The sequence below is a fragment of the Erpetoichthys calabaricus genome, chromosome 8 (genome assembly GCF_900747795.2).
Source record: "Erpetoichthys calabaricus chromosome 8, fErpCal1.3, whole genome shotgun sequence".
Lineage (NCBI taxonomy): Eukaryota > Metazoa > Chordata > Cladistia > Polypteriformes > Polypteridae > Erpetoichthys > Erpetoichthys calabaricus.
The window spans coordinates 187820141-187847197 of record NC_041401.2 but is presented as its reverse complement, the minus strand read 5'-3'; the positions used below and the strand labels follow the sequence as shown (position 1 = coordinate 187847197).

At 39.4% G+C, this 27057-nt stretch overlaps 1 protein-coding gene and 1 long non-coding RNA gene across 5 annotated transcripts in view; one reads left to right on the top strand and one right to left on the bottom strand.

The window, feature by feature from the left end:
• The window catches only part of LOC114656379 (nck-associated protein 5-like), a 771015-nt gene that overhangs the window by 292463 nt on the left and 451495 nt on the right, over nt 1-27057 (top strand). For 3 of the 4 annotated variants that reach the window (XM_028807983.2, XM_051930744.1, XM_051930745.1), the window contains exon 4: nt 15673-15732. In XM_028807983.2, the coding sequence (XP_028663816.2) occupies nt 15673-15732 (60 nt within the window). Of the gene's footprint in view, nt 1-15668; nt 15733-27057 lie in introns of all 4 variants that reach the window. The other variant, XM_028807982.2, reaches the window with a different exon arrangement.
• LOC127528941 (uncharacterized) overlaps nt 1-27057 on the bottom strand; it is a 235409-nt gene that overhangs the window by 169432 nt on the left and 38920 nt on the right. The gene's annotated exons all lie outside the window — the stretch shown is intronic.

Below are 27057 nucleotides of genomic sequence, written 5' to 3'. Positions count from 1 at the left end.
GAGCCAATCCCAGCCAACACACGGGGCCTGGCAGGAAACAAATCCCTGGGCAGCGCGCCAGCCCACCACAGGGCACACACACACACACTCACAAACACCAGAGACAATTTATGATCGCCAATGCACCTAACCTGCATGTCTTTGGACTGTGGGAGGAAACCCACGCAGACACGGGGAGAACATGCAAACTCCACGCAGGGAGGACCCGAGGGCGAATGCGTCCACTGAAAAGGAAATCCTCAACACAATAAGGTGTGCAGTGCATTGAGTGAGGGGCACCGAGTGCCTTCTGAGCCCACCGTACATGCATTTACCTTAACTGTTAGAAGTGCTGTGTCCCAGAAGGCGCTTCGTCTCTTTGACGTCAACAAACAGAATCATCCGCTTGAAATGGTTTTTACTGTACTGGATTTTTGCCCCATCCTGGGTTATTTTCCCCCTCTGAGACCCCGTAACTCTGGCCTGGATTAATGTGGTGTTATGGTATGTTATGTTATGTAGTCACATGATTCGGAAGCTGACCCTCTAATTGATTCTTTATTTACACCGTGGCTTGGAAATTAAAAGTTTGGCAATTGCTGTACCGGCAATACGGGCAGTGGATGAGCTGCATCAAAATTGATCTTCCGAAATTAAGCCTAAACCTAAATGAACAAAAACACATTGGTAGCAGCATCAGAATCGTTATCTGTGGCTGATGACATTTTAAGTAAGTAAATGTACATTTGAATACACCATTGGAGTCTGAAAATTGAAAGTCCGCCTTATAAGGAGAATTTAGGAGTCACAGTGGACTCGTCACCATCAACTTCCTGACAGTGTGCAGAAGTCATGAAGAGGGCTGACAGAATGTCAGGTTATATAGCGCCCTGATGTGTGGAGTACAAGTCACAGGACGTTCTGCTCAGGCTTTATAACGCACTGGTGAGGCCTCATCTGGAGTACTGGGTGCAGTTTTGGTCTCCAAAAGGACATAACAGCACAAATGTTTGTTGTGCGCCATCTGTTGGAATGAGAAATGCAATTCATGTTACTGCTATAAATGTTTGATGCCCCATCTGTCGGAATGACAAATGGAATGCTTTTTATTACTACAAATTTTAGTGATGCACTATCTTTTTAAATGAGAAGTGCAATGCATGTTGCTGCTACAAATGTTTGATGCACCAGTTGTTGGAATGACAAATGGAATGCTTTTTATTGCTCTTGGAATGACTAATGGAATTCATTTTATTACTACAAATGTGTGTGGCTTGTCATCTTTTGATATGGCAAATGGAATGCTTTTTATTCCTACAAATCTTTGAGATGCGCCATCTGTTGGAATGACAGACCATAGCAAATGGACGGACACACAGCTACACAGACACATGGGCACTTTTTCTTTTATTAAGGTGAATATTTATTGACAATTATTTTTTATTAGAAATTTTTAGATTTGATTTATTAAAAGGAGAGATTTGGAAGACACTTTCAAAGAAGCAATAATTTAGTCTGTCAGCCATACACCTGCAAATAAACTAATTCTTAATTTTCTTTTGATTGAATTACTATAACTAATAGTACTAGGGTGCTGTACCGTGTTAGCCATTATGAATGTAGAGAAAAGCCAAGCAAAATGACACCTTTTATTGGCTAACTAGAAAGATTACAATATGCAAGCTTTCGAGGCAACTCAGGCCCCTTCTTCTTCGACACCTTTTATTGGCTAACTAGAAAGATTACAATATGCAAGCTTTCGAGGCAACTCAGGCCCCTTCTTCTTCAGAAGAAGGGGCCTGAGTTGCCTCGAAAGCTTGCATATTGTAATCTTTCTAGTTAGCCAATAAAAGGTGTCATTTTGCTTGGCTTTTCTCTATAACTAATAGTGAAAGACAGTTTTTTGTAGCAGTATATATATTTAAAAAAAATGATCCTTAAGATTGCCGTCATACTTTGCTAATGATAATTTCTGTCAGACGTCATTTGCAGTTTGTGTGTATTGTGTTATAACATCTGCATGTGGCACATTTCCAACATGTGGTGCTCTTTTTCCCCCGTTCCTTATACAGTACATATTATATTATTGAAGTCAGTGCAGTTTTGGTCTCCAAAAGGACATAACAGCACAAATGTTTGTTGTGCGCCATCTGTTGGAATGAGAAATGCAATTCATGTTACTGCTTTAAATGTTTGATGCCCCATCTGTCGGAATGACAAATGGAATGCTTTTTATTACTACAAATTTTAGTGATGCACTATCTTTTTAAATGAGAAGTGCAATGCATGTTGCTGCTATAAATGTTTGATTCACCAGGTGTTGGAATGACTAATGGAATTCATTTTATTACTAAGAATGTGTGTGGCTTGTCATCTTTCAATATGGGAAATGGAATGCTTTTTATTCTTACAAATCTTTGTGATGCACCATCTGTTGGACTGACAAAGACATAGCAACTGGGCGGACACACAGTTACACAGACACATGGGCACTTTTTATTTTATTAAGGTGAATAATTATTGACAATTATTTTTTATTTAAAATTCTGAGATTTGATTTATTTCAAGGAGAGATTTGGAAGACATTTTTACCGAAGCAATAATTTAGTCTTTCAGCCATACACCTGCAAATAAACATTTTCTTAATTTTGTTTTGATTGAATTACTATAACTAATAATGAAAGAGAATCCACAGTTTTTTGTAGCAGTATATATATTTTAAAAAAAATGATCCTTAAGATTGCCGTCATACTTTGCTAATGATAATTTCTGTCAGACGTCATTGGCAGTTTGTATGTGTTGTGTTATAACATCTGCATGTGGCACATTTCCAACATGTGGTGCTCTTTTTCCCCCGTCCCTTATACAGTACATGTTATATTATTGAAGTCAGTGCAGTTTTGGTCTCCAAAAGGACATAACAGCACATATGTTTGTGGTGTGTCATCTGTTGGAATGAGAAGTGCAATTCATGTTACTGCTACAAATGTTTGATGCACCAGCTGTTGGAATGACAAATGGAATGCTTTTTATTGCTCTTGGAATGACTAATGGAATTCATTTTATTAATACACATGTGTGTGGCTTGTCATCTTTTGATATGCCAAATGGAATGCTTTTTATTCCTACAAATCATTGTGATGCGCCATCTGTTGGAATGGACGGACACACAGCTACACAGACACATGGGCACTTTTTCTTTTATTAAGGTGAATATTTATTGACAATTATTTTTTGTTAGAAATTTTTAGATTTGATTTATTAAAAGGAGAGATTTGGAAGACTTTTTCAAAGAAGCAATAATTTAGTCTGTCAGCCATACACCTGCAAATAAACATTAATTCTTAATTTTCTTTTGATTGAATTACTATAACTAATAATGAAAGACAGTTTTTTGTAGCAGTATATATATTTTTAAAAAAAATTATCTTCAAGATTGCCGTCATACTTTGCTAATGATAATTTCTGTCAGACGTCATTGGCAGTTTGTTTGTGTTGTGTTATAACATCTGCATGTGGCACATTTCCAACATGTGATGCTCTTTTTCCCCCGTTCCTTATACAGTACATATTATATTATTGAAGTCAGTGCAGTTTTGGTCTCCAAAAGGACAGAACAGCACATATGTTTGTGGTGTGTCATCTGTTGGAATGAGAAATGCAATTCATGTTACTGCTACAAATGTTTGATGCACCAGCTGTTGGAATGACAAATGGAATGCTTTTTATTGCTCTTGGAATGACTAATGGAATTCATTTTATTACTACACATGTTTGTGGCTTGTCATCTTTTGATATGGCAAATGGAATGCTTTTTATTCCTACAAATCTTTGTGATGCGCCATCTGTTGGAATGACAGAGACATAGCAAATTGACAGACAAACAGCTACACAAACACATGGGCACTTTTTCTTTTATTAAGGTGAATATTTATTGACAATTATTTTTTGTTAGAAATTTTTAGATTTGATTTATTAAAAGGAGAGATTTGGAAGACTTTTTCAAAGAAGCCGTAATTTAGTCTGTCAGCCATACCCTGCAAATAAACATTAATTCTTAATTTTCTTTTGATTGAATTACTATAACTAATAATGAAAGACAGTTTTTTTGTAGCAGTATATATATTTTTTTTAAAATTACCCTTAAGATTGCCGTCATACTTTGCTAATGATAATTTCTGTCATACGTCATTGGCAGTCTGTGTGTGTTGTGTTATAACATCTGCATGTGCCACATTTCCAACATGCGGTGCTCTTTTCCCCCGTTCCTTATACAGTACAGGTTATATTATTGAAGTCAGTGCAGTTTTGGTCTCCAAAAGGACATAACAGCACAAATGTTTGTGGTGCGTCATCTGTTGGAATGAGAAATGCAATTCATGTTACTTGAATACAGTAGTACTAGGGTGTTGTACCGTGTTAGCCATTATGAATGTAGAGAAAAGCCAAGCAAAATGACACCTTTTATTGGCTAACTCTTGAATACAGTACATATTATATTATTGAAGTCTCCTAAAGATCCTTTAGTTGATTGAGACTGGAGTCCATATGACATTAAAGCTCCATTTTAGAAACAAAAAAGCTACAACTCTGAAGTGTTGCCTTATTTTGGCTTCCTTAAACTACGGCTAACAATAGACCATCATTCATCTTGACACTGATCTGTACTTGTGGCCTGGCTAGTGTTTGATCTGAATAATAAAAAAAGCAAAGAAAAGAATAGAACAAAACAGTCTTTCTTTGCCTCTTGCCCCGGGCCATGCATTTGACAAAACAAATCGTCTACCTTTCTCATGCCACCGAAACACTTAAAGAGACACCAGGGCTGTGCTTTGCCGCTTTCCAGCCCGTCCAGTCCGTGCCATTTGTGTAAATATTCAGTCGGCTTTGCTTTGACCGAGTAGGCTGCATGTTTTGTCGTTTTTTTGTTTTCTTTTTTTGGCCAATTGCTCTTCTCTTCTTTTTTTTTTTTATTATTCCCCAACAGTTTACACATATAGCATCGCCATATCCTGACGCTCCGAGTTAGTAGTCCATGGCCTCATGTGCCGTGTTCTTGGGAGCTCCAATTATTTAACATGTTAATTCTGGCAATGGATGTCAGCGCTTGCCAGTTTATGCCCAGCCTTAGGTTTCTCTTATTCCCTCAACATCTGCTTGAAGCCGGCTGACATGGCAAAAACAAGTTAATTTGATCTCCTAATATTGTTTATTTATTGTCCTGGTTGGCATATTGAATGCGATGAGTCTTTTGAAGTTGAATGTCATTTCCACAAGGTACGCCATTGTTACAAATAGCTAAGATTTATTTACTCTGAGACGCCTCCTGAGGTTCTAGTGAGTAAGTGACAATAACAACAATGACATTTGTACTTCTATGGCACATGCAGCTCCGAGTCTTACGTCTCTGCAAACACTACAGCCACATAGCCATTCAGTGGACCCCCTCACCAGTAACTCTCAAGATCAAATAATTCCACCGATTGCCTTCACTCTGTAGCTGGTGTGACTGCTCGCACATCACTTCGGTGGGCCTTCTCGCTGCTCCCAAGACTCGCTCAGCTGGCGTTCTCATCCCGCTTTGCCACCGTCTTGTCTGCGGTGCTCCGTCGTGGGTTGCCTTTGTTTGCTCCATCGTCCAGCTCCGGTCTTAGCCCCCTTTTGTGTGTGTCTCCCCAGGAGCCTTCACCTTCTCTCTGTCTGAACCTTGCCCACCGCACTCTACATCTACAGCGTATCTAATGATGCGCCCCTTTGATTATTCTAATGCACTAATCACTTTGTTACTGTATCTCCTGTGTAAACAAACAAACATAAAGAAATGAATATTATTTTCACCATAATGGATCAGTGTCTAAAAACAGAGATCAGAGAAGCCTGCAGGGTGACCTAATTCAGGCTTTCAGACGTCTCAAAAAAACATTCCAGAAGAATTCTTTCACTTAAAAAGTGACATTAATGACACCTACTGCATTTGATACGCAATCCATGAAGCACTTCCACCTTAATAAAGGGATAAGTGGCTGTGCTGTGTGTCTGTTCGGTGGCCATGTCTCTATCATTCCAAAAATTTTTATAAAATGCTCGGCATTTATCAGTCCAACAGATGGTGCATCACAAACATTAAGTGCTTTTTACGAAAACCATACGAAATGGCAAGTAACAGGGACATATGCAATGCATTTGTCTCTCCAACAGATGGTGCATCACAAGCATTAAGTGCTTTTACGAAAACCATGCGAAATGGCAAGTAACAGGGACATATGCAATGCATTTGTCTCTCCAACAGATGGTGCATCACAAGCATTAAGTGCTTTTACGAAAACCATACCAAATGGCAAGTAACAGGGACATATGCAATGCATTTGTCTCTCCAACAGATGGTGCATCACAAGCATTAAGTGCTTTTACGAAAACCATGCGAAATGGCAAGTAACAGGGACATATGCAATGCATTTGTCTCTCCAACAGATGGTGCATCACAAGCATTAAGTGCTTTTACGAAAACCATACCAAATGGCAAGTAACATGGACATATGCAATGCATTTGTCTCTCCAACAGATGGTGCATCACAAGCATTAAGTGCTTTTACGAAAACCATACGAAATGGCAAGTAACAGGGACATATGCAATGCATGTGTCATTTCAACAGATGGCGCATCACAAACATTAAGTGCTTTTAGTAAAACCAAACCAAATGGCAAGTAACAGGGACATATGCAATGCATGTGTCATTTCAACAGATGGCGCATCAGAAACATTAAGTGCTTTTATGAAAACCGTACCAAATGGCAAGTAACAGGGACATATGCATTGCATTTTCCATACTAACAGATGGCGCATCACAAATATTAAGTGCTTTTACGAAAGTAATACCAAATGGCAAGTAACAGGGACATCTACAATGCATTTTTCATTCCAACAGATGGCGCATCACAAACATTAAGGGCTTTTACATACTTTTGCCACGTTCAAAGTCACTTCAGTCCCCTTTCGTCCCCATTCTGATGCTCTGTTTGAACTTCAGCAGGTCATCTTGACAATGTCTACAGGTGGAAATGCATTGAGATGCTGCTGTGTGATTGGCTACTTAGATATCTGTGTTAAGCAGTTGAACAGGTGTACCTAATAAAGTGGCCAGTGATTGTATGCATATACACAGTGTATATTTATGTTTGTATGTACAGTGGTGTGAAAAACTATTTGCCCCCTTCCTGATTTCTTATTCTTTTGCATGTTTGTCACACAAAATATTTCTGATCATCAAACACATTTAACCATTAGTCAAATATAACACAAGTAAACACAAAATGCAGTTTGTAAATGGTGGTTTTTATTATTTAGGGAGAAAAAAAAATCCAAACCTACATGGCCCTGTGTGAAAAAGTAATTGCCCCCTGAACCTAATAACTGGTTGGGCCACCCTTAGCAGCAATAACTGCAATCAAGCGTTTGCGATAACTTGCAATGAGTCTTTTACAGCGCTCTGGAGGAATTTTGGCCCACTCATCTTTGCAAAATTGTTGTAATTCAGCTTTATTTGAGGGTTTTCTAGCATGAACCGCCTTTTTAAGGTCATGCCATAGCATCTCAATTGGATTCAGGTCAGGACTTTGACTAGGCCACTCCAAAGTCTTCATTTTGTTTTTCTTCAGCCATTCAGAGGTGGATTTGCTGGTGTGTTTTGGGTCATTGTCCTGTTGCAGCACCCAAGATCGCTTCAGCTTGAGTTGACGAACAGATGGCCGGACATTCTCCTTCAGGATTTTTTGGTAGACAGTAGAATTCATGGTTCCATCTATCACAGCAAGCCTTCCAGGTCCTGAAGCAGCAAAACAACCCCAGACCATCACACTACCACCACCATATTTTACTGTTGGTATGATGTTCTTTTTCTGAAATGCTGTGTTCCTTTTACGCCAGATGTAACGGGACATTTGCCTTCCAAAAAGTTCAACTTTTGACTCATCAGTCCACAAGGTATTTTCCCAAAAGTCTTGGGAATCATTGAGATGTTTCTTAGCAAAATTGAGACGAGCCCTAATGTTCTTTTTGCTTAACAGTGGTTTGCGTCTTGGAAATCTGCCATGCAGGCCATTTTTGCCCAGTCTCTTTCTTATGGTGGAGTCGTGAACACTGACCTTAATTGAGGCAAGTGAGGCCTGCAGTTCTTTAGACGTTGTCCTGGGGTCTTTTGTGACCTCTCGGATGAGTCGTCTCTGCGCTCTTGGGGTAATTTTGGTCGGCCGGCCACTCCTGGGAAGGTTCACCACTGTTCCATGTTTTGCCATTTGTGGATAATGGCTCTCACTGTGGTTCGCTGGAGTCCCAAAGCTTTAGAAATGGCTTTATAATCTTTACCAGACTGATAGATCTCAATTACTTCTGTTCTCATTTGTTCCTGAATTTCTTTGGATCTTGGCATGATGTCTAGCTTTTGAGGTGCTTTTGGTCTACTTCTCTGTGTCAGGCAGCTCCTATTTAAGTGATTTCTTGATTGAAACAGGTGTGGCAGTAATCAGGCCTGGGGGTGGCTACGGAAATTGAACTCAGGTGTGATACACCACAGTTAGGTTATTTTTTAACAAGGGGGCAATTACTTTTTCACACAGGGCCATGTAGGTTTGGATTTTTTTTCTCCCTAAATAATAAACACCATCATTTAAAAACTGCATTTTGTGTTTACTTGTGTTATATTTGACTAATGGTTAAATGTGTTTGATGATCAGAAACATTTTGTGTGACAAACATGCAAAAGAATAAGAAATCAGGAAGGGGGCAAATAGTTTTTCACACCACTGTATGTATGTATTTATATACGTACATTAATATCAAATCTGCACTATATGTGACATTTGGGAACCTGACAGATGTTTTGCTATGTATGCACAATGATATGAGGAAATGTGTTTTGGATGATTCATAATCTGGTGACAGCAAGGGTGTCTGGTATGTGGGAACGTTGCACACACTTCTGAGCTCGGGGCAACTGTCTGTCGGATTATATAGCAGTGACATGAACATACACTATTGTGTAAGCTGTTCAGACATGAGGTATTAGTGTTAGCTAGTAATGATTTTATACTGAGTGCAAATGCTTTTGTGAAATGTTATCCGTCTTATTTAGTGACATCCCCTTCTGGATATATTTTACATAATTATAGTCATTGACTCTTCATATTTGATGTATAGTACTTTATGACTACATATACTGTAGGAGAGCACAGGGCTTTTTGCTGCTGCCTTGCACATCTTCTGCTTCTGATTTGAACTCCTGTGCCCGCCGATTGTCTTTGTGGCGTTAGGCTGTTTTCCTTCAGGTCCTCTGGTTTTCCTTGTGTGATGTGCCTCCCCTGGTTGGAGTTCAATTTCCTTTCTCGTTTTTGATTCTTTTGTTAAGGTTAATAACTTGGCTGTGGTTTATTATTAATATATGTATGCATTATTCTGATCATTTAGTTTCTTCGTCTCTGTTGTGACCAGTGGTCACAAGCCGCTTTCAGTGTTGGGGTTTCAGCTGGGTGTCCCCCTTTAATAAACAGATCTAACACAAACAACAGTGCCTGGTGGTCCATACAAACAAGACAGCCTAATAATAGGCCAACAAATACTGGGTTTTCCCATGTTAAGGGGTCACAAACAACTCATTGGGGTTTGCTTCATGTTGGCTTCCAGGTCTGGGGATGGTCAGATTTCATAGAGCTCTGTGATTGGTTTGGTACCCTCACTGTGTGGCTTCTCGGAGATGCAGATGAAAAAGGTGAAACGGAGCGAGACAGTTAGTGTGAGCGCCCCCTCTCATCCCGGACTGGTACTGCTTACCTCTGAAGAGCCTGGATGGTGATCCATCAATCCATCCAGTCGTCCATTTCCTGCTGCTTATCCAGCTTGGATCATGGCGGCAGCAGTCTAAGCAAAGAAGACTAGAAGTATTTTCTTCTGTGCTCCTTGAGTTCTGTGGGTGGTTACGCAAATTAAAAATGTGAGGAAATGAGCAGTCCCTTGCGGTTCATTGTATGGGCTTATTGGCTTTGGTGAGTTCAAGTGATTATTAGAATTGGGTCTCTCTTTTTGTGAAGTTAATCCTGGTCTGTTCCTCTGCCTCTCTTCTGGATTCATATTTTTGGGACTTGTTTGCCTTTTGACCTCTCCAGAGCTTTGTTGTACAAGAGCATTGTTGTAATAAATACTTTGATTTGTAAGAAATCATCGTCTATAAGCCGCAGGTTGACAGATCCTTCTGCTTTTTGGGACTTATTCAAGACTTGATGCTGAAGTTCTTCCAGTTTCATGACATCAGGTGCATTGGAGAATGTTCTGTTTATATTATGCTACAACTCGGTATGTTTATTTTCAACTTTCAATTCAATTTTCAATTCAGTTCAATTCATTCAACTCAGTGTGTTTATTTTCAACATTGCTTATGCAGTTTAGTGTTGTAGTGAATTTCAATTTGGAGAATGTTCTGTTTATATTATGGGTCCGTTTACTTTTTGGTATTTGAAATTTTGTTTCAGAAAATATCATTTAAAAAAAGAAAAAGAGACACTTATTTAATTTTCTGCTTAAAAGGGAAAAATGAAAAACTCAAAACAATTACTTTTTTCCTTTTGTTCTTTTGCACATCAGAAAAGAAAAATACGAGAAAACGCCCCTTATTTATTTTGTCTGAACCGGACGTTTTTGTAGGTCAACAACCTGATGAGGTAATGCGCCACTTGCAGCAAACACTGGTCACTGGTGTGTAGACTGGACAATCATCATGACGTTGGAACAGAACTCAGACCTGAATTTAGAGATGGCAAAACAAGGCCTGTCGTCGAAAATGATATCTGAGCGTCTGTCATATGAACACTGAGAAGGGAGAGGGTTTTCTGCGAGAAATGTTAGAAAGATTTGTGCTGAGCAAATCTCGGGATGTCGACTCTCTGACACACATTTGGAAATAAAGGTGACAAAAGCTATAAATGAGTCTGTTTAGTTGTTTTTGATATATTACACTTTCATTATTTGAATCACAAATAAATCCAGAAAAGTATGTGTAATTTTAAGTTTATGACTGCTAGTTGTTACCATAGAATTAAAAAGTACCTTATTTCCCCTCATTTTATTCTTAATTCAAATTTCAAAATCTGAAAATTCCTTTCATTTTCGTTTTTTCGTTTTTGCTTCTAAAATGAAATTTTAAATACCAAAACGTACACGGACCAGTATGCTACAACTCAATCTATTTATTTTCGATATTCCTTATCCAGTTTAGTGTTGTACTGAATTTTGATTTGGAGAATGTTTTGTTTATATTATTCTACAAAGCAATCTATTCATTTTCGACATTCCATTTGATTCAATTCAATTGTCAATTCAACTCAATCTGTTTAGTTTCGATATTTCATTAAATTCAATTTTCAATTCAATTCAACTCAATCTGTTTCTTTTCGACATTGCTTATCCAGTTTAGTGTTGTAGTGAATTTCGATTTGGAGAATGTTCTGTTTATATTATGCTACAATGCAATCTATTTATTTTCGACATTCCATTTGATTCAATTCAATTTTCAATTCAATTCCTTCAACTCAATTTGTTTATTTTCAACAATTCATTCAGTTCAATTCAATTTTCAATTCAATTCAATTCATTCAACTCAATCTGTTTCTTTTCGATATTGCTTATCCAGTTTAGTGTTGTGGTGAATTTTGATTTGGAGAATGTTCTGTTTATATTATGCTACATCACAATCTATTTATTTTCGACATTCAATTCAATTTTCAATTCAATTCAACTCAATCTGTTTATTTTCGACATTGCTTATCCAGTTTAGTGTTGTAGTGAATTTCGATTTGGAGAATGTTCTGTTTATATTATGCTACATCACAATCTATTTATTTTCAACATTCCATTTAATTCAATTCAATTTTCAATTCAACTCATTCAACTCAATCTGTTTATTTTCGATATTTCATTAAATTCAATTTTCAATTCAACTCAACTCAATCTGTTTCTTTTCGACATTGCTTATCCAGTTTATTGTTGTAGTGAATTTCGATTTGGAGAATGTTCTGTTTATATTATGCTACAACACAATCTATTTATTTTCGACATTCCATTTGATTCAATTCAATTGTCAATTCAACTCAATCTGTTTATTTTTGATATTTCATTAAATTCAATTTTCAATTCAACTCAATCTGTTTAGTTTCGATATTTCATTAAATTCAATTTTCAATTCAACTCAATCTGTTTAGTTTCGATATTTCATTAAATTCAATTTTCAATTCAATTCAACTCAATCTGTTTCTTTTCGACATTGCTTATCCAGTTTATTGTTGTAGTGAATTTCGATTTGGAGAATGTTCTGTTTATATTATTCTACAACGCAATCTATTTATTTTCGACATTCAATTCAATTTTCAATTCAATTCAACCCAATCTGTTTATTTTCGACATTGCTTATCCAGTTTAGTGTTGTAGTGAATTTCGATTTGGAGAATGTTCTGTTTATATTATGCTACATCGCAATCTATTTTTTTTCGACATTCCATTTGATTCAATTCAATTTTCAATTCAACTCAGTCTGTTTATTTTCGATATTTCATTAAATTCAATTTTCAATTCAACTCAATCTGTTTAGTTTCGATATTTCATTAAATTCAATTTTCAATTCAACTCAATCTGTTTAGTTTCGATATTTCATTAAATTCAATTTTCAATTCAATTCAACTCAATCTGTTTCTTTTCGACATTGCTTATCCAGTTTATTGTTGTAGTGAATTTCGATTTGGAGAATGTTCTGTTTATATTATGCTACAACGCAATCTATTTATTTTCGACATTCCATTTGATTCAATTCAATTGTCAATTCAACTCAATCTGTTTATTTTTGATATTTCATTAAATTCAATTTTCAATTCAACTCAATCTGTTTAGTTTCGATATTTCATTAAATTCAATTTTCAATTCAATTCAACTCAAACTGTTTATTTTCGACATTGCTTATCCAGTTTAGTGTTGTAGTGAATTTCGATTTGGAGAATGTTCTGTTTATATTATGCTACATCGCAATCTATTTTTTTTCGACATTCCATTTGATTCAATTCAATTTTCAATTCAACTCAGTCTGTTTATTTTCGATATTTCATTAAATTCAATTTTCAATTCAATTCAACTCAATCTGTTTATTTTCGACATTGCTTATCCAGTTTAGTGTTGTAGTGAATTTCGATTTGGAGAATGTTCTGTTAATATTATTCTACAATGCAATCTATTTATTTTCGACATTCCATTTGATTCAATTCAATTTTCAATTCAATTCTTTCAACTCAGTTTGTTTATTTTCAACAATCTATTCAGTTCAATTCAATTCAATTCATTCAGCTCAATCTGTTTCTTTTCGACATTGCTTATCCAGTTTAGTGTTGTAGTGAATTTCAATTTGGCCTTGGAGTTTGGATTCGAAGTCACATTGTCAGATACTTAGAAAAAGTGCACACAAGGAGCAATTTAAAAATGTGAATCACCTGACTGTGTATTGCGGAGTGTAGGAGGATCGGCGAGACCTCGGGAAAGCTTGCGTGACTAAAGTTCCAGTTAAAAGCTCCAGCAATTCAGAAACAAATTTGCAACTACGCTGACACTTTATGATTAAAGGACTTGCAGTCATTTCAAAGTCCACTGAATGCAGTGTTTTCTATGTGTCTTTGTGACCCACCCTTGTAGCCCCCTTAGGCGAATTGAGTTCAATCATGAGAGCGTTTGGGCCTCCCCTTGGTGAGTCATGATTAGTGAATCTGATGCGATTATCAGAGCGGTGACCCGTCACAACCCACACTACCATTATAAACAACTAGTGGTTGAGAAACACTACACTGGTTCAGTTCTAAAATGCTATTTTTTGTGTGTATTGAATGTTGCCTGAGGTGGGGATAAAATAAATGTAGTTGAGTTTAGCATAAAATCTGCTTCATAAGGCTTATTCTCACCTGGACCAAACCGGCAGCACTGTGAGGCTGATGATTTTTGATTTCTCCAGTGCCTTTAATACCATCCAGCCATCCCTGTTAAGGGTTAAACTCAGAGATATTCAGGTGGATGAGCTGATCGTGTCCTGGATGACGGCCTATCTGACAGGTGGACTGCAGTGTGTGAGGCTCAAGGACTGTGTGAGCAACACTGGAGCACCACAAGGACCAGGTCGCTCTCCATGTCTCATCACTCTGTGCAACTCTGACTGCAAATATAACAGCAGGTCTGGTCACTGGCAGACATTCTCAGATGATTCTGAACTTATGGGGTGTCTTGATAAAGGGGGATGTCAGGGGGAGAACTTTATTTGTTGGTGCAAAGAGAGAACTGTCTGCAACTAAACATCAGCAAAACCAATGAAGTGGCTACTGACTTCCACCAAACTAAAGATCCTCAGTGTCTGGCCAGTATTCAGGGAGACTGAGCTCTTTTAATGTCGGTAGTGAACTCCTTCACATCTTCTACAACTCCATGATGGCCAGTGTGGTGTGCTGGGCTGGTGACATCACTTCAAGACAAGCCCACCAAATCAACAAGCTAAAAGGGACAGACTCAGTGTTGGGATACACTGTGGACCCCCTGGACGTCGTAGCAAAGGAGAAAATGAAAACATAATGAACAACGCTGCACATCATCACTCACTGACGCACCAACACCGAGGACTTTCAGCCATCAAATTATTCAGCAGAAGTCTGTCAGGAAAATTGTGGGGGGCTCCTTTATAGCAACAGCAATATGTCTGTATAGCACCTCTCTGGGACTGGGACCGCCGAGTCAAAAGTTATTCTTGTTATTTTCTTTGTTTAAACTCATTCTACATTATATAGTGCCTTTCACATCCATCTATCTATCTATCTATCTATCTATCTATCTATCTATCTATCTATCTATCTATCTATCTATCTATCTATCTATCTATCTATCTATCTATCTATCTATCTATCTATCTATTCTGTGAAGGTGCTATATAAAAGATATAACCCCCCACCCCCTCACCTGTTTCCACAATGGCTTCCCTGCACGCTTGTTGTCTCTTCTCCAGCTCTTAAGTTCTTAATCTTGACTGTGATGCAGATGCTCAGGTGGTATATTTGAAGTCTGATGTGACACCCCGAGTTCTCTCATTTAAATTGTAATTTCTGGTATATATATATATATATTTTTTTTTTTTGCTGTACATATTACTGTGGCTAAGGCAGTTAGGAAGGCCATGGATGGATAAGCAGAATGACGACCAGCCTGAAAATCCAGTGATTTCTGCAGAGTTCAGTGAAGGCAGAGACCCTAAACCAGGAATGCTGTCTGTCATAATTTGTCTTCTTATTTTACGTGTGTCGGCATATCTGAAAGTAAGTTAAAAATCAGACCCATTCCTTTCGACCTTGCAGTGGCTTTTGAGGGGACATCATGAAGACCCCCTTCTTCACGTCGGTATTTCTCCCTTGTGTTATGTTTGTGCCTTTCTTACGGTTTCTCTTTATTGGACAGTGATTTATTTCGCCCTGTGAAGTCAGTAGAACCGACTGCGGCTTGCATGGCTGGCTGTTTTGTTGTCATGGTGATTGTGAAGAATGATTCCCTGTTAATGAGGAAGTTCTTCTCTTAACTCTTTGAAAAATGACTGGCCCTCCGTAAACTTCCATTTCTCTTTTTCTTTTTTGTTTCCCAGAGAGAAGCTGGCAGTGGCCCGGTTGCAACGGGAAGTTGCACGAAGCAAGAGCGAAGGAACAATGGTACGTTTCTTGCTTTGTCTCTTCAGAATAATTTACTGCCATACAATGTCTTGTCTTTTAAATGGCTCGGGGTGCTCTGGTTTCCTGGGTGATGTGCGTGAGAAGGACACATCAGGTCTTTGCCTCTTTCGGGTCCGTCTTAGACCTCCTGATTCTGTGTCTTCCTAAACGTAAAAGCAAATGTATGCCCTTTTTTATGGAGTCGTTACCCTTTTCTTCATTTTTAAGTTTTATTTCATTGGTGATTTTTAGTTAAAAGATTACAAATCTCTGAGCATTGAGTGTGTTTGTTTATTCAGGTCTAAGTGTGATGTGAACCTTTTCAAGGTTAGGCAACCTTATGCCTTTCAGTCCAACATCCTACTAATTTACTAGATAGATAGATAGATAGATAGATGTGAAAAGCACTATATAATAGATAGATAGATATCAGTGAAAGACACTATATAATAAATAGATAGATAGATAGATAGATGTGAAAGGCACTATATAGATAGATAGATAGATAGATACTTTATTAACCCCAAGGGGAAATTCCCATACTCCAGCAGCATATTGATAAAAATCAATATTAAATTAGAGTGATAACAATGCAGGTATACAGACAGACAATAACTTTTTATAATGTTAACGTTTACCCCCCCCGGGTGGAGTTGAAGAGTCACATAGTGTGATGGAGGAACGATCTCCTCAGTCTGTTAGTGCAGCAGGACGGTGACAGCAGTCTGTCGCTGAAGCTGCTCCTGTCTGGAGATGATCCTGTTCAGTGGATGCAGTGGATTCTCCATGATTGACAGGAGTCTGCTCAGCACCCGTCGCTCTGCTACGGATGTCAAACTGTCCAGCTCCGTGCCTACAATAGAGCCTGCCTTCCTCACCAGTTTGTCCAGGCGTGAGGCGTCCTTCTTCTTTATGCTGCCTCCCCAGCACACCACCGCATATAAGAGGGCGCTCGCCACAACCGTCTGGTAGAACATCTGCAGCATCTTATTGCAGATGTTGAAGGACGCCAGCCTTCTAAGGAAATATAACCGGCTCTGTCCTTTCTTACACAGAGCATAAGTATTGGCAGTCCAGTCTAATTTATCATCCAGCTGCACTCCCAGGTATTTATAGGTCTGCACCATCTGCACACAGTCACCTCTGATGATCACAGGGTCCGTGAGGGGCATGGTCCTCCTAAACTCCACCACCAGCTCCTTGGTTTTGCTGGTGTTCAGGTGTAGGTGGTTTGAGTCGCACCATTTAACAAAGTCCTTGATGAGGTTCCTATACTCCTCCTCCTGCCCACTCCTGATGCAGCCCACGATAGCAGTGTCGTCAGCGAACTTTTGCACGTGGCAGGACTAGACGAGCACAACAGATATGCAGTCCTAAAATAAAATTGAAATGAGTGCTAAGTTAAAGATAAAGAGCTGCTGATAACTTGTTTGCTAAGTAGTTTGTTCTACTTGTTCCTATCATGTGTTTCATACCTTCTGATTGCTCGTCTAGAGCCACAGGGGCTTTTCTATTTTGGTGACACGTTCTTGTGTTTTCAGCATTAAAACATACAGCCTGACGTGGATCATATCAATGCCGTAAGCTTTGGTATGTGGTGGTCCTCAAACAAACGTCAATGTACGGATGGTAGAGCAATTCACGGTCAGAAGATTCGGCTCGATTCTTGCTGTCCATTTCCATCTATGGGACGTTTCCCAAGCAGGCCGACCCCGAACAAAATCCCAACCCCAAACCGATACGACAATCGCACTCAATTCACTGTGGCGGCATCACAGGGGGATCGCGGCCCATCCTGGAGACTTTCCTCACTACCTCTCTATGAAAAACCTAACCATCACACTTGACTCATCTAACGGTCTATCGGGGGATCACGTGGGCTCTCCCCGTCCCCCAGACAATCACTCATTGTTGAGGACCCGATTGGCTGGACCAGGCCAAGGGGATGCCCATGTAAAACACCTGACAGCTAGAGGGTCATTTTTCTACTGGACTGCTTGTTCTACTTCTACTGCGTGTCTGCTTGGGGGTTGCCAACTGGGATCCTGAACCGTTTTCAATGTGTGATGGGTGCGACATCGCGCTGTACCAGCGCAGGCTCCCCAACACGACACCCCTGTAAATATGTTAGGGTTTTGTGATGTACAAAAATGAAACCGAGATGAATCGTGTCAGAACGTTTTTCCATCTTTATTGTAAAACACACAAGCCCACGGTTCTAAAATCAAAAGTGAGCCGCTGAGACTTCTTATGTTTTCTAAGTAGTTTCTTCTTCCTGTTCCTGTCATGTATTTCATTCCTTCTGATTGCTCGTCCACAGCCACAGGAGCTTTTCAATTTTGACGACATATCCTTGTGTTTTCAACATTAATAAATTCAGCGTGACGTGGATCATATCAATGCTGTAAGCTTTGGTACGTGGTGGTCCTCAAAGAAACGTCAATGTATGGATGGTAACGCAATACTTCCCTATGGGCAGAAGATTCAGCTCTATTCTCGCTGTCCATTTCTGTCTATGGGACGTTTCCTAAGCAGTGGGCTGCAGCCGACCTCCGACAAAACCCCAACACCAACCGATACGACAATCATGCTCAATTCACAGAGGGATCGTGGCCCATCCTAGAGACCGTTCCCCACCACCTTTCTATGGAAAGCCTGACCATCACACTTGACTCATCTAACACTCTATCTGGGGATCACATGGGCTCTACCCACCCAGACAATCACTCGTTGTTGAGGACGCGAGTGGCTGGACCAGGCCAAGGGGATGCCCACGTAAAACACCTGGCTACGGCAGATAGAGGGTCATTTCTCTACTGGAATGTCTGTCTGCCTGGAGGGGTTGCCACCTGGGATCCTGAGCCGTTTCCTCGTGTGGTGGGTGCGTAACACGCTGTACCAGTGCAGGTTCCCCAACATGACACCCCTGTAAATATGGTAGGGTTTTGCGATGTAATAAAAATGAAGCCGAGATAAATCATGTCAGAATGTTTTCCACCTTTGTTGTGCAGTACACAAACCCACAGTCCTAAAATAAAAAGTGAAATATCAGGAGCAGCTGAGACTTCTTATGTTTTCTAAGTCGTTACTTCCTTCAGTTTCTCTAGAACGTTTCCCAACCAGTGGGCTGCGGCCGACCCCAGACAAAAAAACTCTTCAAAAATCGCACGCAATTCACTGTGGCAGCATTGCAGGGGGATTGCGCCTGATCCTGGAGACCTTCCCCACCACATCTCTGCCGATCGTGCACAATACACCAAAGACGAAAAGCTTGACCATCCCACTTGATTCATCTAATGCTCCATCTGGGGATTATGTGGGCTCTCATCGCCCAGACCATCACACTTGATTCATCGAGGGGGACCACCCTCACTCTCCCCGCTCAGACAATTGTGTTAAATTTAAAGAGGGGGAACCACCCCATCCTCACTGATACACACCAGCATGTGAAACACTGGGTCGTGACTATAATGTATTTTATAGGTCTGGTGGCTAAGAGAGAACGTGCTGGACTTTCTGATTTTGACAACACGTTCTTACATTTATGCCCTTAAAAACAATCCTTCCCGATGTTGATCACATCGCTGACGTAACTTTTCTCAAGTCTGGATCATCTGATGAGTTTCTGGATTGTGGCTGTGCATTTCTGTGTCTTTGCCATTCTTGCATGTCGGTATCCTGGACTTTGTCCTGCCTGCCTATGAGTTATTCATCACTCCCTTCATTTCGATTAAACACCCAGTTACAGCTGAAAAAAGCAACCTCAAAGTGTGATGTTGCCACCTCCGCCATGCTTCACCATGGGCATGGTGTTGTTTTCCCACCAAACTTATCTTTTTTGGAATTATGACCAACAAAGGTCAACCTCACTCTCATCAGACCACAGCACAGTGTTCCACATGATTTTTGGAGACTGGGCGTATCTGTCTCCAAAATCTTTGTGAGCAAACCCTTCGTTCTTGTAACCCTACCCCTTAGCAAAGACGTCCGAAGAACAAGGAAGAATGTTGTCACATGTAGGGTGCAACCAGAACTTACCAGAAAGTCCTGCAGCTCCTTTAATGTTGCTGTAAGCCAGTGATTGCAAATCTGTGACATGCGCGTCAAAGGTGGACACACCACATCGTTTTGGGTGACACGCCAGCATCCACCAAGACCAAAGAAACCAAATGAACAAAAATATAAGAAATAACAAAAGAACAAGACCTGGAACCTCCCATAGCTTAAAATGGATTCTCACCATTCATATCGGCACATCATTTGTCATCATGGTAGCTGCACAGTTGAGTTGCCTTCTAACCTCCTCACTGGAAGCTCACTGTCATGGCGTAAGGGCGAGATCTGCAACTGCAGAATGAACTATCAGCGTTGGTGTGAAATCTGCTTTTACATTTGTTGCTCATGTGAATTGCATTGAATTATTTTGTGCCAGGAGCCAATCCAACAAGTACGGAAACTCTGAACCGCACAATGAAAGAAAAACCAAAAAAAGATGGGATAACCATTATCTCGTACGTATCCTGTACGTACTGCGTTTGTGATATTTTCACATACATCTATACTAATTAATAAAAGGCAAAGCCCTCACTGACTGACTGACTGACTGACTGACTCACTCACTCACTCATCACTAATTCTCCAACTTCCCGTGTAGGTGGAAGGCTGAAATTTGGCAGGCTCATTCCTTACAGCTTACTTACAAAAGTTATTCAGGTTTCATTTCGAAATTCTACGCGTAATGGTCATAACCAGAACCTGTTTTTTGTCCATATACTCTAATGGAGGAGGCGGAGTCACGTATCGCGTCATTACGCCTCCTACGTAATCACGTGAACTAAAAACAAGGAAGAGATTTACAGCACGAGTCAAATACGGGAACGAAGGTAAATGACGTTAATTTTTGAGTGTCTTTTAATACTGTGTAAGCATACATATTAACACATTTGCAATTAAACGTGTGCATTTACGGGGTGATTTCTCAGGCTTAAAAGCTCGCCTTTTATTAAAAAGGTAACTGCAAACTGTTTTCATTCTGAAGGGCACAAACCACGTTAGATTTCAGACGTTAAACGCGCAAAAATGTCGGTACACCAGATAAATAAGCGCAACATATTATCAGTTGTATTGTATGCTTACAATACATATAGAAATGTGTTAATCGTTAACTAATATTATGGGATGGTGTTTTTCGACTCGCGCCTTGATTTAAACGATTGCATTTCTTGGTGGGTTTGCGTAGCTTATTGTCAATATCTTTACACCTCTTTTTAAGACTTAATTTAAAAAGGTTTTCTTTTCTTCTTAATTAAAATTTAAAAGCAATACTTCACCGCTGCGAAGCCCCTCTAGCGCTGACATCCGAGGTTCGATTACCGTAAGCGAGTGCAGTGAGTGTGTACGCCTGATGAGCCAAGAATAAGGGGGAAAGACGTGTCGCGTACTCTTTGCATTATTTGACAGTAAACTATTTCAACCAAAACGTCAATGAAGAAGAAACAGTTTGCACTATCTAAAAAGGAGAAACCCTCATTTATAAAGGTTTGCTGCAGATGACTTAACTGAAAATAAATGAATAGTTCCTATGTGTATAATACATATTTATCTATTTGACTTATGCCTTTATTCCAGCAACTTGCAACATCTGAGGTACAATTTGTCACATTACTTTTGTTTTTTGCAGCACAGGCAGGTGAAGTGACTTCCTCAGGGTCACACAGTGGTGTCAGTACCAGGATTTGAACCGACAAGCTCCGGGTTTACTGAAATATTACTGAACAAAGAAAAAAAACGAAAACGGGCAAATAGGGCTATGCATACAAATGTACATCCATCCATTATCCAACCCGCTATATCCTAAATACATGAGCCAATAAGTAGATATGTATATATACAGTATATATATATATATATATATATATATATATATATATATATATATATATATATATATATATATATATATATGTGAATGTATGTATGTATATATGTATGTCTATATTTATATGTATATATATATATATATATATATATATATATATATATATATATATATATATATATATATATATATATATATATATGTAGATATGTAAATTTGTATATGTATATATATATATATATATATATATATATATATATATATATGTATATGTAGATATGTGTATATGTAGATATGTATATATATGTATATATGTTTATGTATATATATATATGATTACATAACCTCTTTAACACACTACTTCTCCGCTGCGAAGCGCGGGTATTTTGCTAGTATGGGATACGTACGAGATAAGGGTTATCCCAACATTTTTTACTTTCTTGTATGCAAAGTGTAGGGAAAGTATTGGATTTGTCCAAAAATTCGATTTCGAGATTTTGATGAATCTCGATATTTTAGACCTTACTGACTTTCTCGTATACGAAGTATAGGGAAAGTATTGTAATCGTCCAAAGATTCACTGTAGAATCTCAACGTTTTAGACCTCCCTGACTTTTTTGTATACAAAGCATACGGAAAATATTTGAATTCTTCAAAAATTCCATTTCGAGATTTTGATGAATCTCGATGTTTCAGACGTTCCTGACTTTCTTGTGTACGAAGTATAGGGAAAGTATTGGAATCGTCCAAAAATTTGATTTCGAGATTTTGATGACTCTCAATGTTTTAGATCTTCCTTACTTTCTCGTATATGAAGTATAGGGAAAGTATTGGAATCGTCCAAAAATTTGATTTCGAGATTTTGATGACTCTCAATGTTTTAGATCTTCCTTACTTTCTCGTATATGAAGTATAGGGAAAGTATTGGAATCATCCAATAATTCATTTTCGAGATTTTGATGAATCTCGACGTTTTAGACGTCCCTTGACTTTCTCGTATACAAAGTATAGGGAAAGTATTTGAATTCTTCAAAAATTCCATTTCGAGATTTTGACAAATCTCGATGTTTTAGACCTTCCTGACTTTCTCGTGTACGAAGTATAGGGAAAGTATTGGAATCGTCCAAAAATTTGATTTCAAGATTTCAATAAGTCTCAACTTTTTGACCTCCCTGAGTCTGAAAATTCCATTTTTGAAATTAAGTCTGTGTCTCTGTGTGTGTGTGTATGTAAACACGATAACTTGAGTACTCTTTCAGTTAGGTCGACCAAATTTTGCATACAAGTATTAGGTACAAAATGTCGATTTCTATCAACTTTTGAGCTATTTCCGCTAACCAGAAGTGGTACTTTACCTTTTATTCATGTAGCTGCAGAGTCCGATTTATTCAACTTTACTTTCATAATAATTGTTTGATATATTATTAATTTGATTTGATTTGTTGTTGATGGTTTTTTAATGTACATAATATAAAAATGTAATCATTGCCTTGCGGTTTACTCCTCAAATATCCGTCCCCATATCCGAGTATACGAGAAAGTCAAGGGGAGACCAGTCCTGATTTTTTTTAAATAAATGAATATGTAAAGAATTGTTTCTCTTTTGTTTAGCCGGGGCCACACACCAGCATAGTCAACTTAGGCATGTCCAGAATTTTTGACACGCTGAGCCCAACAGGTTCGCCATCACTGCCATACACCTTTTGGTAACCTCCCTGACCAGGTTTCTCATCAGTTGTGCGAGGACATCCTTTTTTCTCCATATTGTCTCCACATGTTGTCCTCACTCTGCTTGCTCCATGGTACTGTATGTCTAATTTCTTGGATATTCTTTTGTGCCCCTCTCCTGATCAATACCTTTCAACGATGAGACCCCTTTCACGCTTTGAAACCTGTTTGTGGACCGAGAGAATGTCAGGATCATCCTATAGGCGCGGTTGAACTTGATGCGAGTCCCTCAGACTGATGGCAGGTGTGTACTAACGTGAGATTGAATGTGACTGCGTGATTCAGAGCACAGAGTGTGCACACGTATGCAGCCAGGTTTGGTCCTTCTTATTTTTATTTTTTTCTTTGTCTGATTTCTTTTCACCTTTTTTGTCTAAGCTGCAATTTCATAATAAAGTTGGAAGAGTTCTGACATGATTTATCTTGGTTTCACTTTGTACATCATAATAAGCTGCCATTTGAACAGGGGTGTGTAGACTTGTCGGTTCTTATATACTGTATATAGTGTAACATTGTATGCTCTGTCCATACAGAATCTGCCTATCTGAGTCGGAGGGGTTTTGATTAATGAATTAGAAGAGTTTAAATGGCGGCCCACCAAGGAACGGCTTGTTCACTGGCAGTTAATATTTGTAAAAAAAAAAAAAAGTCGTGCCATCAGAGAAGCCCACGCTGCCATAGAGCGACACCTTTATCTCATTACCGGGTGCTCAGTATTGATAATTAGCATCCAGCGGGAGAGAAAGACCACTCAAGGATAAGTTATCTGTGCCAGCCAGGAGGTGAGCTGGAGTGGCTCCTTCATTGTAGCCAGTGATAATCTCTCTCTGGGATTTCCAAAGGCTTTGAATGAAATGTGAAATCTGTCATAGTTTGGCTAATGGTGTCTTTTTAATGTTACATATTATAGAGAAATAGCTTTTCACAGTAGATGTCGGTGTCAAGACTGGAGAAGTGTGGTATAGTGTCTCTTCTTTTATAAGCTGCTGGATATATATATATATATATAAAGAAGCAAAGGTCTGTGATACGGTTTGCATATTTATAGCTAGAAATCCACACAGGAAGAAAAAAATGAATCCCGTATCTTAAAATCGTGGCTATCAAATGAAAATGCCATTAACAGACATCTGGACATGAACCCAACATATGCAGGCTTAAAAAAGAAGAACATCGAAATAATAAAAAAAGACTTTAAGACCGACACCCTCTTAACCCTCTCTGGCTCTGGAGGAAGAGGACGAATGACAAACAGAGACACCTCCACCTTAATAATCCGCCTCCGCTACACCCACCTATACCCCCCCCCCCCCCCCATTTGCTGTATATCATCTTTGATTCCTGTCTGTCTAATCATTTTCCTCTGATGATAACACCTGGTAGGTGCTCAGGAATAAAAAACTATTTTAAGATATTGTAAAAATAATACACCTTGACATGTATAAAAGGTTTGGGGCAGCCACCTGTATACTTGAATGACAGCTGCAAAAGTCAAAATTGGATGCACAGTACAGTAGTGTACAGATTGAATCCCAAACAGAACTGATTCACCGAAGGAAGATGGTTGGGTTTTAAGGCGGGTCAGGGGAAGTGATGTCAGTGGGCCCGGAACAGGAAGTGATGTCAGCAGGCCCAGGCAGAATTTGCCATGTTTGGTCTGTATGTTCAAAAGAGAGAGGGGGTTATTGCACTCTGCCACCAACTGGCCTGGTATGGAATTACCTTCCTTTGGTCCTTCTAGTTGCTTCCCATGCGCATGTATGTGACAGTATATATATATACAGTGGGTACAGAAAGTATTCAGACCCCCTTCAACTTTTCACTCTTTGTTATATTGCAGCCATTTGCTAAAATCATTTAAATTAATTTTTTCCCTCATTAATGTACACACAGCACCCCATATTGACAGACAAAAAAAAGAATTTTTGAAATTGTTGCAGATTTATTAAAAAAGAAAAACTGAAATATCACATGGTCCTAAGTATTCAGACCCTTTGCTGTGACACTCATATATTTAACTCCGGTGCTTTCCATTTCTTCTGATCATCCTTGAGATCACCTTCATTTGAGTCCAGCTGTGTTTGATGATACTGATTGGACTTGATTAGGAAAGCCACACACCTGTCTATATAAGACCTTACAGCTCACAATGCATGTCAGAGCAAATGAGAATCATGAGGTCAAAGGAACTGCCTGAAGAGCCCAGAGACAGAATTGTGGCAAGGCACAGATCTGGCCAAGGTTACAAAAAAATTTCTGCTGCACTTAAGGTTCCCAAGAGCACAGTGGCCTCCATAATCCTTAAATGGAAGACGTTTGGGATGACCAGAACCCTTCCTAGAGCTGGCCGTCCGGCCAAGCTGAGCTACTGGGGGAGAAGAGCCTTGGTGAGAGAGGTAAAGAAGAACCCAAAGATCACTTTGGCTGAGCTCCAGAGATGCAGTCAGGAGATGGGAGAAAGTTGTAGAAAGTCAACCATCACTGCAGCCCTCCACCAGTCAGGGCTTTATGGCAGAGTGGCCTGTCGGAAGCCTCTCCTCAGTGCAAGACACATGACAGCCCGCATGGAGTTTGCTAAAAGACACCTGAAGGACTCTGAGATGGTGAGAAATAAGATTCTCTGGTCTGATGAGACCAAGATAGAACTTTTTGGCCTTAATTCTAAGCGGTATGTGTGGAGACAACCAGGCACTGCTCATCACTTGTCCAATACAGTCCCCACAGTGAAGCATGGCGGTGGTAGCATCATGCTGTGGGGGTGTTTTTCAGCTGCAGGGACAGGACGACTGGTTGCAATCGAGTGAAAGATGAATGCGGCCAAGTACAGGGATATCCTGGACAAAAACCTTCTCCAGAGTGCTAAGGACCTCAGACTGGGCCGAAGGTTTACCTTCCAACAAGACAATGACCCTAAGCACACAGCTAAAATAACAAAGGAGTGGCTTCACAACAACTCTGTGACTGTTCTTGAATGGCCCAGCCAGAGCCCTGACTTAAACCCAATTGAGCATCTCTGGAGAGACCTAAAAATGGCTGTCCACCAACGTTTACCATCCAACCTGACAGAACTGGAGAGGATCTGCAAGGAGGAATGGCAGAGGATCCCCAAATCCAGGTGTGAAAATCTTGTTGCATCTTTCCCAAGAAGACTCATGGCTGTATTAGCTCAAAAGGGCGCTTCTACTAAATACTGAGCAAAGGGTCTGAATACTTAGGACCATGTGATATTTCAGTTTTTCTTTTTTAATAAATTGGCAACAATTTCAAAAATTCTTTTTTTTGTCCGTCAATATGGGGTGCTGTGTGTACATTAATGAGGAAAAAAATTAATTTAAATGATTTTAGCAAATGGCTGCAATATGACAAAGAGTGAAAAATTGAAGGGGGTCTGAATACTTTCCGTACCCACTGTATATGTATATATATATATATATTTGTGTATGTTGTAGATGTCAGAGATGAAGGACAGGCATCCTGGCTGGAATAAAGGAAGGATTCATACCCAGCTGGAAGGCCATAATAGAAGCACTGGGTGAACGGGCAAGCCGGGAGCAGTTAATTTTCCCCAAATGATAGGTGGCAATTAATCAGGACACCCGCAGGGCATGGGAGTTGGAGTCCAGGAACACAGCCCTGTTGGGGTCTTTGGGGGACTTCTAGTGGCTGCTTCTGCCCTTATTTCTGCATGACCTGGAAATTCCGCCAAAGACTTGGGCAGG